This window comes from Neocloeon triangulifer, unplaced genomic scaffold, assembly GCF_031216515.1.
Source record: "Neocloeon triangulifer isolate White Clay Creek 2 clone unplaced genomic scaffold, ASM3121651v1 ptg000015l, whole genome shotgun sequence".
In the NCBI taxonomy this organism is placed as follows: Eukaryota; Metazoa; Arthropoda; class Insecta; order Ephemeroptera; family Baetidae; genus Neocloeon; species Neocloeon triangulifer.
In genome coordinates this window covers 1,343,001-1,356,074 of record NW_026775557.1, presented here as the reverse complement: position 1 = coordinate 1,356,074, position 13,074 = coordinate 1,343,001, and the positions used below count along the sequence as shown (strand labels likewise).

General features: G+C 37.6%; 2 protein-coding genes across 3 annotated transcripts; both read right to left on the bottom strand.

Moving 5' to 3' along the window:
- Window positions 1-550: 550 nt before the first annotated feature.
- On the bottom strand, window positions 551-5,595 carry LOC132202288 (E3 ubiquitin-protein ligase Topors-like). The gene is made up of 5 exons (XM_059629114.1): window positions 5,300-5,595; window positions 3,712-3,922; window positions 2,826-3,331; window positions 2,106-2,439; window positions 551-1,640 (listed from the first exon to the last, which is right to left on the bottom strand). The coding sequence occupies exons 2-5, from the start codon at window positions 3,919-3,921 to the stop codon at window positions 741-743; spliced, it is 1,950 nt and encodes a 649-aa protein (XP_059485097.1). The 5' UTR covers window position 3,922; window positions 5,300-5,595; the 3' UTR covers window positions 551-740.
- A 199-nt stretch (window positions 5,596-5,794) lies between these two features.
- Window positions 5,795-12,878, bottom strand: LOC132202205 (putative ferric-chelate reductase 1 homolog). Of its 2 annotated transcripts, XM_059628975.1 has the most exons (14): window positions 12,723-12,878; window positions 12,561-12,643; window positions 12,353-12,502; window positions 9,768-10,110; window positions 8,936-9,027; window positions 8,378-8,546; window positions 8,111-8,311; window positions 7,950-8,057; window positions 7,565-7,813; window positions 7,375-7,503; window positions 7,071-7,314; window positions 6,892-7,004; window positions 6,708-6,821; window positions 5,795-6,648 (listed from the first exon to the last, which is right to left on the bottom strand). In XM_059628975.1, the coding sequence occupies exons 4-14, from the start codon at window positions 10,107-10,109 to the stop codon at window positions 6,511-6,513; spliced, it is 1,899 nt and encodes a 632-aa protein (XP_059484958.1). In that variant the 5' UTR covers window position 10,110; window positions 12,353-12,502; window positions 12,561-12,643; window positions 12,723-12,878; the 3' UTR covers window positions 5,795-6,510. The 2 variants fall into 2 exon arrangements, with proteins under 2 accessions (XP_059484958.1, XP_059484956.1); XM_059628973.1 differs by having other exon boundaries at window positions 12,353-12,643.
- Between the last annotated feature and the right edge of the window lie 196 nt (window positions 12,879-13,074).

The window sequence follows — 13,074 nt, the reverse complement described above, 5'->3', positions numbered from 1 at the left end:
TCTTTGAAAACAGCAAAATTAAGTCAAGGCACTGCAAGAAAGTCACTGACTTGAATAGTGTCAAATATTGCTTGCGCAAAACAAAAAGGTTTCAAAACACTTTGATTGAAATTAGTATTTTATATAAAGTCATAATGCAAATTAAACATTACAAACGAAAAGAAAGACTCTGTGCTTTACAAATCAATAATGGATTTTACGTCGAAATAATTTTCTTTGGACGTTCAAGACAGGGAAAGGGAAGGGAATAATTAGCCAGTGTACTAACTAACTTGATTTGAGAAAGGAGGCGGAATAATGGAATTATCTCCCACAGGATTTCCGACATTATTGGAATAAACTCAAAGTTTTAACACAAATAAATGGTAATTTTGAGCATACTACAATGCAATAAAATAATTGTTTAAATTTCACATACTTTGCGACCAAAAATTGTCCATTTGTTTATCATAATATGCGTTTCTTGATCTTACAATTAACAGTTCACAATTTCCAATACTAAAAACTCAATCCTAGATTAACTGGTTGATGCAAATTAGAGATGCATGGATAACGCAAGCCCAGTTCTCTTTTAATAATTAAATATGCTCTGATTATTACACAGAAATTTCACCACAATGCACATTATTCATGAAAACAAAGAGTCACAACTTATACCACTTCTGGATGTTTTATACAAAAGCAAGCAAACCGATTCAGGTTAATTGGAGAGAGTAGCAGTCATTTTATTCATTTTTACTTCAACGGAAGGATCGAGAAGTGGAGGCACCACCAAAGTCCGAACTGGCCACAATCACGCTGCGGAGACGCGCCGGCATCGCCTCCTCATCGTCCTCACTTGAACTGTACATGTTTACTTCAATCTTGGGTGGTTTGTACATGAGAGCGTCAAATTCATCAGAGCTGCTCACGTCTTCGTCTCTGCTCACTGTGCTGTGGTGCCTTCGCCTGTGCTTTTTGTGCTTAGACCGCGACTTGGAGGGTCGAGGGGAAGATGCGTGACGCTTCAATTTCTTGATTTTCTTTTCCTCAGGTTGCTCTTCGGGCAGTGGAGGCGGCGACGGCGGTCGTGGGACTTCGACCTCAATCTTGGTTTCAACTTCTTCCTCTGGCTGGCTCTGCACTTCCAAAGTGTTGGCCGAGTATAGAGGAGCTTCAAAGAACTCGGGGAGCTCTTCCTGGTCTGACGTTATTTCAATCAGCTCGGGTGTACGAATGCGACGAGGTTTGAACACTCCAACCACTTCGACTTCATTGTCTGACGGAAGAAAATCCCCCTCAGCAGGGGTTTCAACGGAGGCAGGGAGGGCCTCGTCGTCAGAAGAGTCCAGAACTATGGGCGTCTGCACAGTGGTTAACGGAACCGAGAGGCCAGAGGGCCCAGCGACAGCTGATGGGGGTATTTGAACCTGAGGTGCAGGAGCGGCCGAAAAGGCGGTGAACGCGCTCGATTCGGAAGGCATCTGCAAGTTCAGCAGTTCATTGGCGCGGGTTGAATAATCCTGGATCGAGCGGAGACGCGCATAGATGCGGTCCCAACGGTCTGGGTCGCGCTGACGGTAGAAATTCAGTCGCTCGCGCATTGACGGGTATTCAAAGCGACGAGCGGTGCCGCCGTCCACAGGCACCTCCACGACGTCCTGAAATTGAGAAAGAAAACCGTGTAGAATCTCAAATCCCAAAAATAAAAATTCATGAAATTACATAAATTATATGAATTAATTATACAAATTCAAATCAGTGACTTAAATTGCAGTATAATAATAGAAAAAATAAATAATTATCTATATTAGACCTTCAACTGTGTAAAAAAAAAGTTTAGAACTCTTTGAAAAAATTGTTTGTCTTTGTATTAAGATTGCCTTTCTCAGCAAAGTCAGTAGCAGGAATTTTAAATAACGGAATGCAACACCCAACTATAGAGAAGTAATAGCACAATTATTTTTATACTCTTACAAGAAAGCCAGACTTGGATGAATAATACTGACGAAATTACTGGTTCCCAAAACCAACTACTATTGGATCATTGTTGTTGATTTTTGCAAGCTCATATTTTGTATTTTTCTGTAGTACGCGGCACCATTTTTGGGATAGTTTTCTCTCACCTCATCGTCAAGATCTTCCGAGTCGTTTTCTCCGTTGGGCTGCAGGGCATAGCTGTGGAAGTTGGGGTGCCAGTTGCCGTAGGAGACGTACCGGTCGTAGGCCATCATGTCGTAGGGAGAACGGGCGAAACTGATCAATTCGTGCATGAAGTGGCGCGTGCGGTCACCGAGGAAGGTGCGCACTTCATTGCTGAACTCTCGGCTGGTCAGGTCATGCTGCAACAGCATCTCACTGATGCGATGCGAGGCTTGGGCAATGTGTGGCTCTGACAGCAGCACTGACAGATCACGAAGAATCCATGAGGTAAGTCGATGTGTCAACGCTGGGTTTTCTCTGCAATAAAATTGTTTTTTATTGTTGGCACAAAAAATTCAAAGAAAAGTTCTGAAGTTCTAATTACAAGATCACAAAAGGAGCCTGAGATATTTTTGAAATCTCAAAAAGCAATTAAATTGCCTGGATGCAAAAATGGTATGTTTCTAATAATCTTGATGAGAAATTTGTAAAAAAAACGCATTTTTTAAAAGTTTCATCCTTCTTTACCATTTTTGAGTTTTAAAAGATGCATTGATCAAACATTTTGAGGATATTTTGAGAATAAAATCATGCAAAATACAATTTGATTGAAAAATCACATTAAATTTAAACATTATGGCTGAATAATTTTTCTTAGAGAGTGTGATTTTCATTTAAGTCTACAGAGAATAAAGTTCACTCACAGGAAAAATGCAAGGGAGCTCTCTCTGGTGCGTCCCGTGATGTCTGGCAAAGGCAGAGCCCATTGGTTGAGGGCGTAAATCTGGCAGCGCCGGTCGATGCCCATGGGGCTTGGAATTTCACTGGGGTTGGAGACGGGCCGGTACTGATAGGAGTTGACGAGTCTTGAGTGAGATCTGGTTCGCATGGCCAGGGGAAGCGACTCCTCGGGGGTGACCGAGAGCGCGGTCGGCCGGGGAATGGCGCGACGGAGACGAGCATACATGGATGGCAGGTGAGGTAGACGGTGGCGGTTCAGGTTGCGTCGCATGAACGGCATCGGCATGATCGGCATTTCGGGCAGATTTGGCATGTTGACCACCATGAAGTAGTTGCCATGCAACTCCGAGTCCACGCTCGGGTCCGGCGCTGGTCGCGGCACCGTGAATACCTTGTGGCTGCCATCCTCTTTGTACCCGTGGTAGATCATTGAGAACTTCTGCTTGCACAGTGGACATTCCGACTTGACCTTAAAAATGAAAGGAGGATTTTATTAAATGCATATTTTAGTCAATTTTATAATTTAATTTGTTTTTAGAATATGAGTAAGTTTATGATAGATTTCCTTCCAGACAATAAATAAATTGACGTACATTATTATAATAATAAAAACTATAATGAACAATTATGAATGGCCAGTTTCAAGCCACAATTTGGTTACTCACTGGGTCATATTATTTTAACCAAGTATTTTTAACTGAGTGGCCAATAACTGACAATGATTGGTAGAAAAATAGACTTTATTACTATTTCTTTCCCAGCAAGAAATTTAAATAATATTCAAATATATTAGAAACTTTTGTTATAAAAAATTAAAGGAAAACCATATTAATTGGATGATTTACGTACTTTGGACCACGTGTGGATGCACTCGAAGCAGAACTTGTGGGCGCAAATGTCAGTGTTTGACCTGTTTGTTAAGGGTCCGAGGCAAATGGTGCAGTTGGGTTCTGGTGAGCCACTCCTTGGTGCGTAAAGATCTTCCCCTTTGGTCACCTTCTCTTCAGGGGTTGGAATTCTTTCCGCTGGCAACAACGGTGGCGTCGGCGGACACTCCATTCTGAAAATTCACACCAAAAATGGTTATCAAGACCGTGGAATCTCAAAATTTTGAAAGACCGCAATGACCTTTTAGGAATAATATAATGACGCAACGCAAAAAAAAACATCCACTAGGAAATTAAAATGTCAAAAATAATGTGAGGACGATTAAAAAGTCTAAACCAAACTTAAGATATAAAATGCCATTTAAGCATTTCTGTTCATTGGAAAATAATTATCTAAATTATTGTCGCTATTTGTAGCCGTTTTTAAAAATGTGATAATCAATCTGATTAATTGTTCTGTGCAGTTCAGTATTCATTAAGCTTAAAGCAATGTAAAAAGCAGGAGGTTATCTGAAGTGAATCTGCCCACTGGTTTTTTTTTTCTAGAAGTCAATAAATGACTCAAACACCTCATCCAGGAAATGCTTACTTAAAATTCAATTACGAAAAATGGTGTATTTACGACAAAAATAAGCAATATTTTTTAAGTCTTTGTAAAACTAAAATTTAAAAACTGATGGATTGTTGCAATTCAGACTCAGGATCGACTAGATTAAAAACAAAAAGGTAAAAAAAAGTCTAAGAATAATATTAAGAGGAAAATCTTGTGGATGATCCTGGTATGGCCCCTCTCTCTAATTCCACTTGCACGAACATGATAATACAAAACGCACATTTTAGATATCATCTGTACCCCGTCTTCTTGGGCGCAGCCTGCTTTATTATTTCGATACTTGACACCCTCTTTTTATTTGAAGGCCAAAAAAATTTCCTTCATCTCATGAAAGGTTTCCACTTTTCACATAAAAGTGATTAAAAACATCATGCTTCTTAATATTAAAAAAAAATGTATCAGTATTTTAAAAATATGAGCGTTTTGCTTTTAAAAGGCTTATAATAGAAATGTCAAAAAATGTATTCCCATTTACATTTTCGAAAGTTTTACAATTAATATTTCTTTATGCATTTCAGTCAACTCATCCTACCCATCTCAGATAGCGAAGTAGTTACATAACTTTGAAGTTAGAGATAACAGTAATTAGAATCCAAACGCCAAAAAATTCTTAGCACAAAAAAAAATGTCAAAATTGAAAATTTTGCAGTGTCAGGACAAAAATAAGCAACGGACTAAAATACGCGAATCGCTTGCAAAAATGTTCAATGTTGTTAATTGCGAGTGCAAAACTTATGAAGAAGTTGGCACTGACAAGCAAGGCCCTTTCTCTCTGCATGTCTGTGAAATTTTGGTGGGGCTTGTTCGAAGCTACAAATCGATAAAATCTAAACGGGCCCGTCTCGGCATCTCTTTCGTTGAACACGAGGCGGAATGTCGAATCTTAAAGTTAAGTTTGCCGTGTTTTCCTTCACGGCCATGGAAGTTGGGAACTTACTCGATTGATTTTCAGCTTAGCGTCTCGAAGGCCTGGGAAACTTCAGAGTCCAGTGCTTCTTGTTGTTGAGGCGAGAAAAATCCATCAAGATTGCGGATCGAAAGGCGAGAGGTTTGCAGACCAGGAATGCTATCGAAGTCTAAGTCAACAGCTCAGGAAATGGCCATTGTCGAACACAGGTCGCGAATGGGAACCCAGCCTGCCACAACAGCTTGACAAATGGCCCGTTTCTTTTCTCTGCTACGCTCACTGATGGTAAACGTAGGCCATTTTAACGAACCAATGCTGCCAACCAAACAATGTGCGGTGTCAGGGCTGACACAATAAATGACAAAACGAAGGATTTCTCAACAGAGGTCTCTTGAAAGCCCGCCAGTCTAGAAAATCTCATAATGGATTAAAAAAATTTTAATTTACAATAATTAATTTCTGTCTGAAATATATGAAAAGGGAGCATATGTAACTGCGCAATATAAATAAAATTAAAAAACACGATAATTTTTGTTAATGAAGAATTTTTTTATTACTGGAAAATTTTATTTACATTGTAAATTATAAATTATTCTATAAAACTTGTGCAAGGGGATAAGATCCGTCAGCAGCTGGGACCCTGAACTTGAGGAAATGAAAATTCACAAATTTGTTCGCTTCACACTTTCACAGTAAAAACATTTCTCGTCATTATTTATACAAATTAAATTCATGAGTTTTTCTCAATATAAATATTGTAATATCTCAATTATTATCTATCAAAAAACTTGCGAAAGCTTGATCTCCACATAATATTCTTTCTTCATGTAATACCAGACAACATAAAATTATTTTATGACAATTAAGTCTTGCAGAGATTTCTTATTCAAATTATTTAGGACGTATTCATTTTACGAGATTCATAATAAAAATTAGAAATTTAAATATCAGGTGGTTTGTTAATTAAAGTATTTCAATCAAATACAAAAAATTAACGCTTAGTTTGTTTAAAAAAAAATCTGTAAATTCTCATAGCGTAAAAACTAACCATACAACTAACGGAATTAATATTCTCCTCTTGCTTCTAAAAATGATGAGTGATATATATTAAGATGGAATTTGAAGACAAAAGATAAGGCCTCTAAAACAGACTTTTGGGGTCATTGCACATGGTGATTGATTGTATAATGAAAATTATGAAAATGTTAAGTGATGCTCTTCTCTTAAAAAAACTCCTTGGCTTAGATGTTCAATTTGCTTTTCACATCTTTGAATGTATCTTCGATGGGCGCTAGAACGACGATCACGATGAGGGCCACAGTCACGCTCACAACACCAATGAAATATATGGCGAACAAGAATTTACGGATGCATGAATACTAAAAACAAAAAAATCAGCTAATCGCTCGCATGGAAAATAAATTATAGATAAACTCACAGGTGCATCCTGACTTTTTTCATGATGAGAGTGAGCAGAGTTTCGACTGTGCGAAAGATCCCGCATGGGGAACGAATTGACTCTCTTCTTCCTATCACTGGCGCAACCAGCAATCTGCAATAAATTAACAATGACAAATTTTAATAAATGAAAAATAATATATAAATATGCGTCAAGAGCTTACTGAGAAAATAAGGTGCATGACAACATGAACGCCTACATATCCCACCAAGATCCAGTTAGTCCAGTCAGGAAGCTCTGCTCTTGGGAGCAAGACGGCAAAGAAAATAGTCACAACTGCAAATGAAAATTAATTAACAATAAATATTTTTACAACATCGGATAACAATAATGAAAACCTACTTCCAAAAATGTGGGCCAAATTTCCCACCAGCCAATGGCACCAGTTGAAAAGAGGCCTCCTTGGGGCATTTGGCGCCGGCCGAAGGGCAGCCATGAAGGGCTGGATGAATGCCAGACCCGTGGTGATGCAGCCAAGGATGGCGTGTGGGTTGTCTGCACTTGACCAGCCTCCAATTTCAATAAAGATAATCACAAAGCCAGCCAGAGTGAGGCACCATGCGAACAGCATAAAAACTCTGTGCCACTGGGAAAAATTTTAATTCAGCAATATTATTTTTAAAAATCACTTTTTTCTCTAACTCACAGCAAACCACTGGTCCTTAGCGCAAAGTTGAGAACCAACCCAAGTCTTTTTGAAGTACCTAGCCAGCAAAATTCCGATGCTGGCGGCACCAATCCAGGCGGCTATCATAAAGGCACCGTGCAAATGAACCTATTTACAAGATAATTTATTTTTTATTTTTACAATCACTTTTTGTATGGGGGGAACTTACCAAAATTTTTGAAGCACCCTTAGCTTCCTGAATATCAGTCAGACTTATTTTCTCAGCGGTCAGATCACGTTCAGACTGGTGATAACCAAGTCTGTTGCCTTTCAGGTCTGTGCCTGCAGCAACAAAGAGATGGTAAGGCTTGTCGAGATCAAATTCGACTCCCTCGATTGTGCTGATGCGGGGTTTAGTGAAACGGCAGTAGAGTTGCTTGTCTTTGTAAGACGACTCTAAGAGATTCAGATCTGATTCCTGAAATAACAAAAAATTAATTTGTATTAATCCCATAAAATTTAAAGGCTATATGGTCATTAATTTTCACCTTGCAGAGACCCAAAACAAAAAATCCTTTACCCCTCAAAAAAAATATAAAATTTTTAATACTTACAACGCGGTGATTTCCTTTACGAGGGTTGGCCGCCTCGTTCCATGAGACATAGGCGTTCACTTCATTTTTGTCTTCTTCGTAAACACATTCCATCACAGCGTCTTCAGCCTACAATAATTTTTTTATGAGTTGATTTAAAGAGAGAAATTAAATCTTTCAACCATTATTTTGTCATGAGAAAATGCAGCAGCAGCCCAGATTCTGTCATCAGCATACAATTCAAACTCGTAATTTAAGCTCTTGAACTTGTAGGTGACCAAAGCTCGGCAACTTTTTGAGTTGACACAATTGCTAGGCCAACCAAAGCAGCCCTTGATGGAATTGCAGCCCTCATAAATTGGATTGGCCACCTGGCTTCCCGACTAAAAGGAAAAAAATTATTATGAAACTCTGGAAACACATTTTTAATAATCTATTATTTTACTAACAAGAGGTCTAGCGGTTGTTGTCGTGGAGACAGTCGATTTGTAAGGAACTCTGGTTGTTGGCTTATTTGAACTTGTGTCATATTCAACGCCTGTTGGTGTACTCCGAACAATTAAAGGAATCGACTTAATGCCGGTCCAGAAGGTAGCGAAATTATGCACAACAGTTGCACTATAAATATATAAAAATTAAAATTTAGAATTTTATTTTACAAAAATAGTTTTGAAAAGCAGATAACAAGACACTAATTACAATTTTAGAGCAAATTAGGTTGTTGGTGAGAGTACTTTATGATTTGAGAACAAATTTATTTGTCTTGTGTACCTAGTTAAAATTCAATATTTGCGTAATATCAGTAATCATAGACCCTTTCAGCAAGATAAATTTATAAAATGAAATTTGCTAAAAAAAAGCAGCTTTTTAAAATAATATTTTGATGAATATATGAGATATAAAGTCGACGGATTATAAAAACAAAATCAAAAGCTGAAGAAATTTTAATAAAGATGTTCTTAAATAGATGATATTTTGAACCGTTGATAATAGAATTGAATACTCACTTGAAAGTCACATGACCATCAAAGTTGCTGGGTGCCTCCCAAACCAATTCAACTGTCCTTTTTCGCTTTGCATCGACATGTGTCACAGAATTCTGAAGAACAAGAAGTTAATAATTCATGAATATATTCTCTTTTAAAAACCTTCTAAAATATAAAAATGCGTTTAAATCCTGGGAATAATTAAAAGCGGGTTTTCAAAAAATGTACATTGAAGTATAAAAATTGCGATCTTTTTGAAATAATATTTATAATTACAGCATAATTATGTGTTTTTTTACTTTTTTTTTAATCCCAAAACCTCGGCATTCCATTTAAAATTTGGCCTTCTGAACAAAAATCGATGTAATGGGTCATTTGACCCATTATAGTGTTGGGATCACGCAAAGGCAGGACCTTCCGTGCTAAAGCTACTGCAGTCTCTTTCATGTTAAAAACAACAAGAATGGGACCAAAACACAATGTAAATAATTAATAACCAATTGGTGAATGAAAGAGAATTTTCAAATTGTGACATTGACAAATAATCAACCTGATGAACACCGCCGGTTTTTTTTATGAGATTAAGTAAGTAACTTTTAGAATTTTTACACGATCAAATAACAAAGTTGGCTGCGCTCGCGCTGACGGTAACTTGCGCTATTTTTTTTAAATTTCCTCATTTCAAAACTAACAAAAAAATCCATTCAAAATTTATCACATTAAAAATTAAAATTTATATACTCAAAATTAATAAAATAAAATTAAAATTAAAATTTATATCCAAAATTAATAAAATAAAATTAAAATTAAAATTTATATCCAAAATTAATAAAGTAAAAAAGTTTATCTTTACCTTTAATCCAGATCCACAAGTGTGCGTTTTTCCCAATTCTGGTCGAACTTCAAAGGAGCCGAGAGCATTGTTTCCACCGTCAGGACGGGCCTGAATGATGAAGCCAGCAAAGTCAGCGTTGCCCTGGCTGACGATGGTTACGTTGACGAGGCGCCGACCGTTGTCGTTCTTGATGGGCGCCAGCTCGACGGTGTAGGGCGACGGGGAGTCTTGCGGATCAACGTTGTGTCCAGGGATCATGGAAATACAAGCAGAATCAGGGGCTCCTTTGGAGAAGGCGCGCACCTCGCTCTTAAGAAGCACGGCCGCCACAAGGCACAATATCCATGTTGGTCTCATCATCCTGAAAAATTGAAGAAATAAAAATTTAATGCGAAAATCCAAAAAGTAGTTTAAATTTTCTTATCTAATCTAATTTTAATTTTTTGTAGTCGAATAGTTTCACCTTTTGGGCTTTTTATTAAATCATTTAATTATTAAATTTTGATAATATAAGTTAATGAAATGGGTTATATTATTTATTTTAAATTAAACTTAGAAAATAAATTTAATTATAATTTTATGTTTTAAAGAAAAAATTTTATTTTTCAAAATTAAACCTGAAAGTATAAAAACTGAATGGACTTGGGCGCAATGTAGACTATGAATGTCATGGTATGTATCGTTATCTCTGACCCCCTTTTTTTAAGAACTGGGAGTGTAACAGAGTGTCACATTTCACGAATCAGTGGTAATTGCACGCAACAAGGGCACAGGCACGCGTAAAGATGATTTATTTTTTCTTCCTCTCGAGTGACAAAACTCAAACATGTGCGTAATTTAATTTTCAAAATTTACTGACGTTTCCAAGGGCTTAAAAGGTCATTAGTGATTAGTCAGAACCTGCAAAGGCCCGAGGCCAATAACTTAGTGTGTGTGAAAGGATGATAAATATCCAGGCATATCACCGGCGTCACCAACAGTAAAATTGTGTGCACCCCCGCTGGGAATTTTATCAAGGAACGTGACTCATTTTTCTTCACAAAGCAATTTTCTCTTCCTTCCTCAGAATAAATAAATAAAAAATACATTTGCCGGTGCATTATTCTCTGCAAATCACGCGGCCGTGAATGTCCATTCAAAATTTCGCACGCTCCACTCGCCAAGGACACATTTAATACGCAAAATTCTCATTTCCACTTCTGAATTGTCAATATTGTCTAACATGCAACAAGACTGCAGAATTTTGTTTGGCATTTTATGTCTGGAAAAATTCCAACAATTGTTGAAATGACAAGAGCGAATAAATAAATTTTTTAATTCTAGAACAGAAATGTGTTGCAAAAAAATTGTATATTGCTCTATATTCGAGATTCAAGGGTATCCCAAGTTAAAAAAATTATTTTGCAGAAATCAAAACGTATTTTCAGTGCTGAAAATTGTATTCAGTGAAACGTCGCTGAAAATATTATTGTAAATTTACGGCATCAAATAACGCCGCGGCGTGCACAATGCGTCAGAAAACACTCAAGCCTCAGCATAATTTTAATTCCTTAGTGTCTGTAGCTGCGTATTCTTGTGACCAAGAAACATTCTGACTAAAATAGAATCAACTTTAGACTGTTCTGGAGCACAATCTCCTTTTTCCTTTCATTTGGTATGGACCCAGTCCTCAGTAAGAAAAATATTTTTCAAATTAATTTTTAAATACTATCAATCAAAATGAGACATGATCTTTTTAAATTACCAACGACAATTATTTATTAATATTTAGAATCTACTTTTTTCTGCTAATTTGCAATCGTCTGTTTTTTTAGAGTACACAACACAATTTAATTAAATATGAATGAATAACATTATTTCAGCTAAAGGCTTTGTCTTTGAATTAAGAAAAATAGAGTAAAATCTGATTATAACATCCGCCGTGTTCTCTTCCTGCCAAGCATGGAAATGGTGGTTTTGGTCCTACGGGTTAATTTTTATCCTCAAAACGGAAATATCGTTATAAAATTTAACTCTCAAAAAAACCATGAGTGAATCAACCTTTCAAATTTTTCAGCCAGACGTCTAAATAAAATTTACATAAATAGTGCCTTAATTTACACGATGAAACAAAATATTTTCAACATTTTCAATTAAAATGCCCGTTGGTTAAAAGATAAATAAATACAAGAATTTGAAAAGCAATAAAAATCATTCAAACCAAAAACAAGGCTACAGGGGATTTCCAAACACTTCTGTATATATTCGAGGAACACATTTAACGTCCTTATTTCAAAATAAATGTAACTACACAAGGAAAAGCCCCGACAAATATAATATTAATTCATGAAGTCAGTTTCTGGTTGCTGCAAGTTTGAATATGATAAGGAATTTATTTAAATGAAAGTAATAGGATAAATTCAATAAAATGTGAAATATAAAAAAAAACTGCAACTAATTAAATTTCCCTTCATAATGAGACGCGCACTCAGGCGTAGGATCGCATTCAATGGCATGCCAGGTGAAAATCCAATGATTCGGATAAACGTGATCGGATTGGCTGCATTCGCATGATCGGCAATGAGGTGCCAAGGCTTTTTATACTGACGTAATAATAACCTCACCTTCCGAGTTGAAGAACAATCTATCCAGCCAACATCCGCAGGTCGTGTAATAAGGAAGAGGCGATCGACGTGGACTCAAGGTGTTTTGGTCTCGAGGACACACCTCCAAAGAGAGGCTCAGAAAAATGTAACTTCTTAATCTGGAACACCCTACGATGTCCGCGGAACAAACAAATGAGCAATCTTTCGGTGACGACTTTCACTTCACCGGAACTTGCAGCCTGTCGAGATGCCGCGCCTCTCCGACGTGACCGACTTGCTTGACCGACGGAGGAACAACAACTGCAGCACCTGCGCCACAAAATGCAAAGTGAGCGAACAACTCTCGGGTGGCGCTGCTGCAACTCAATGAATAATAATCTGCATATACCTGAGAAAGGGAAAGCCCGTTCGGCGGGTGACGCGCGCGTTTCGATCGTAGGCGCGCAACACAATCTGCTTCACTTCCACTCGCAATTATTAATAAACGCGCGGCGATAGTATGACTGTGTAGTCGCGGGCGCGGCGCAATTAAAAATCAGCCTCTCTCAGCAGCTGCGAGGAGAGAGGGTCTCTGAGACGTCACACTTAAGGAGAATTAAGGCAAATAAGGAGGAAAGCCGTCGGAGGGGGAGGGAGGGAAAGGTACGCCAGGTACACACACAGCCAGCAGGTACCTTCCTTGCTATCGCTTTTCACAACAAACTTCAAAGGTGCCCGGCGCGTTTCTATAATCTGGATCC

What these genes read in the sequence shown, in the direction of transcription:
- LOC132202205 (XM_059628973.1), bottom strand. Translation starts at nt 10,109, where the DNA reads ATGATGAGACCAACATGGATATTGTGCCTTGTGGCGGCCGTGCTTCTT. An exon ending in GATGGTCATGTGACTTTCAA is followed by an intron (nt 8,547 to 8,935) that starts GTGAGTATTCAA and finishes ATATATTTATAG; the next exon opens with TGCAACTGTTGTGCATAATT. An exon ending in CTAAGGACCAGTGGTTTGCT is followed by an intron (nt 7,315 to 7,374) that starts GTGAGTTAGAGA and finishes AATTTTTCCCAG; the next exon opens with TGGCACAGAGTTTTTATGCT.
- LOC132202288 (XM_059629114.1), bottom strand. Translation starts at nt 3,921, where the DNA reads ATGGAGTGTCCGCCGACGCCACCGTTGTTGCCAGCGGAAAGAATTCCA. An exon ending in GCATCCACACGTGGTCCAAA is followed by an intron (nt 3,332 to 3,711) that starts GTACGTAAATCA and finishes TTCATTTTTAAG; the next exon opens with GTCAAGTCGGAATGTCCACT. An exon ending in AGCTCCCTTGCATTTTTCCT is followed by an intron (nt 2,440 to 2,825) that starts GTGAGTGAACTT and finishes ATTTTATTGCAG; the next exon opens with AGAAAACCCAGCGTTGACAC.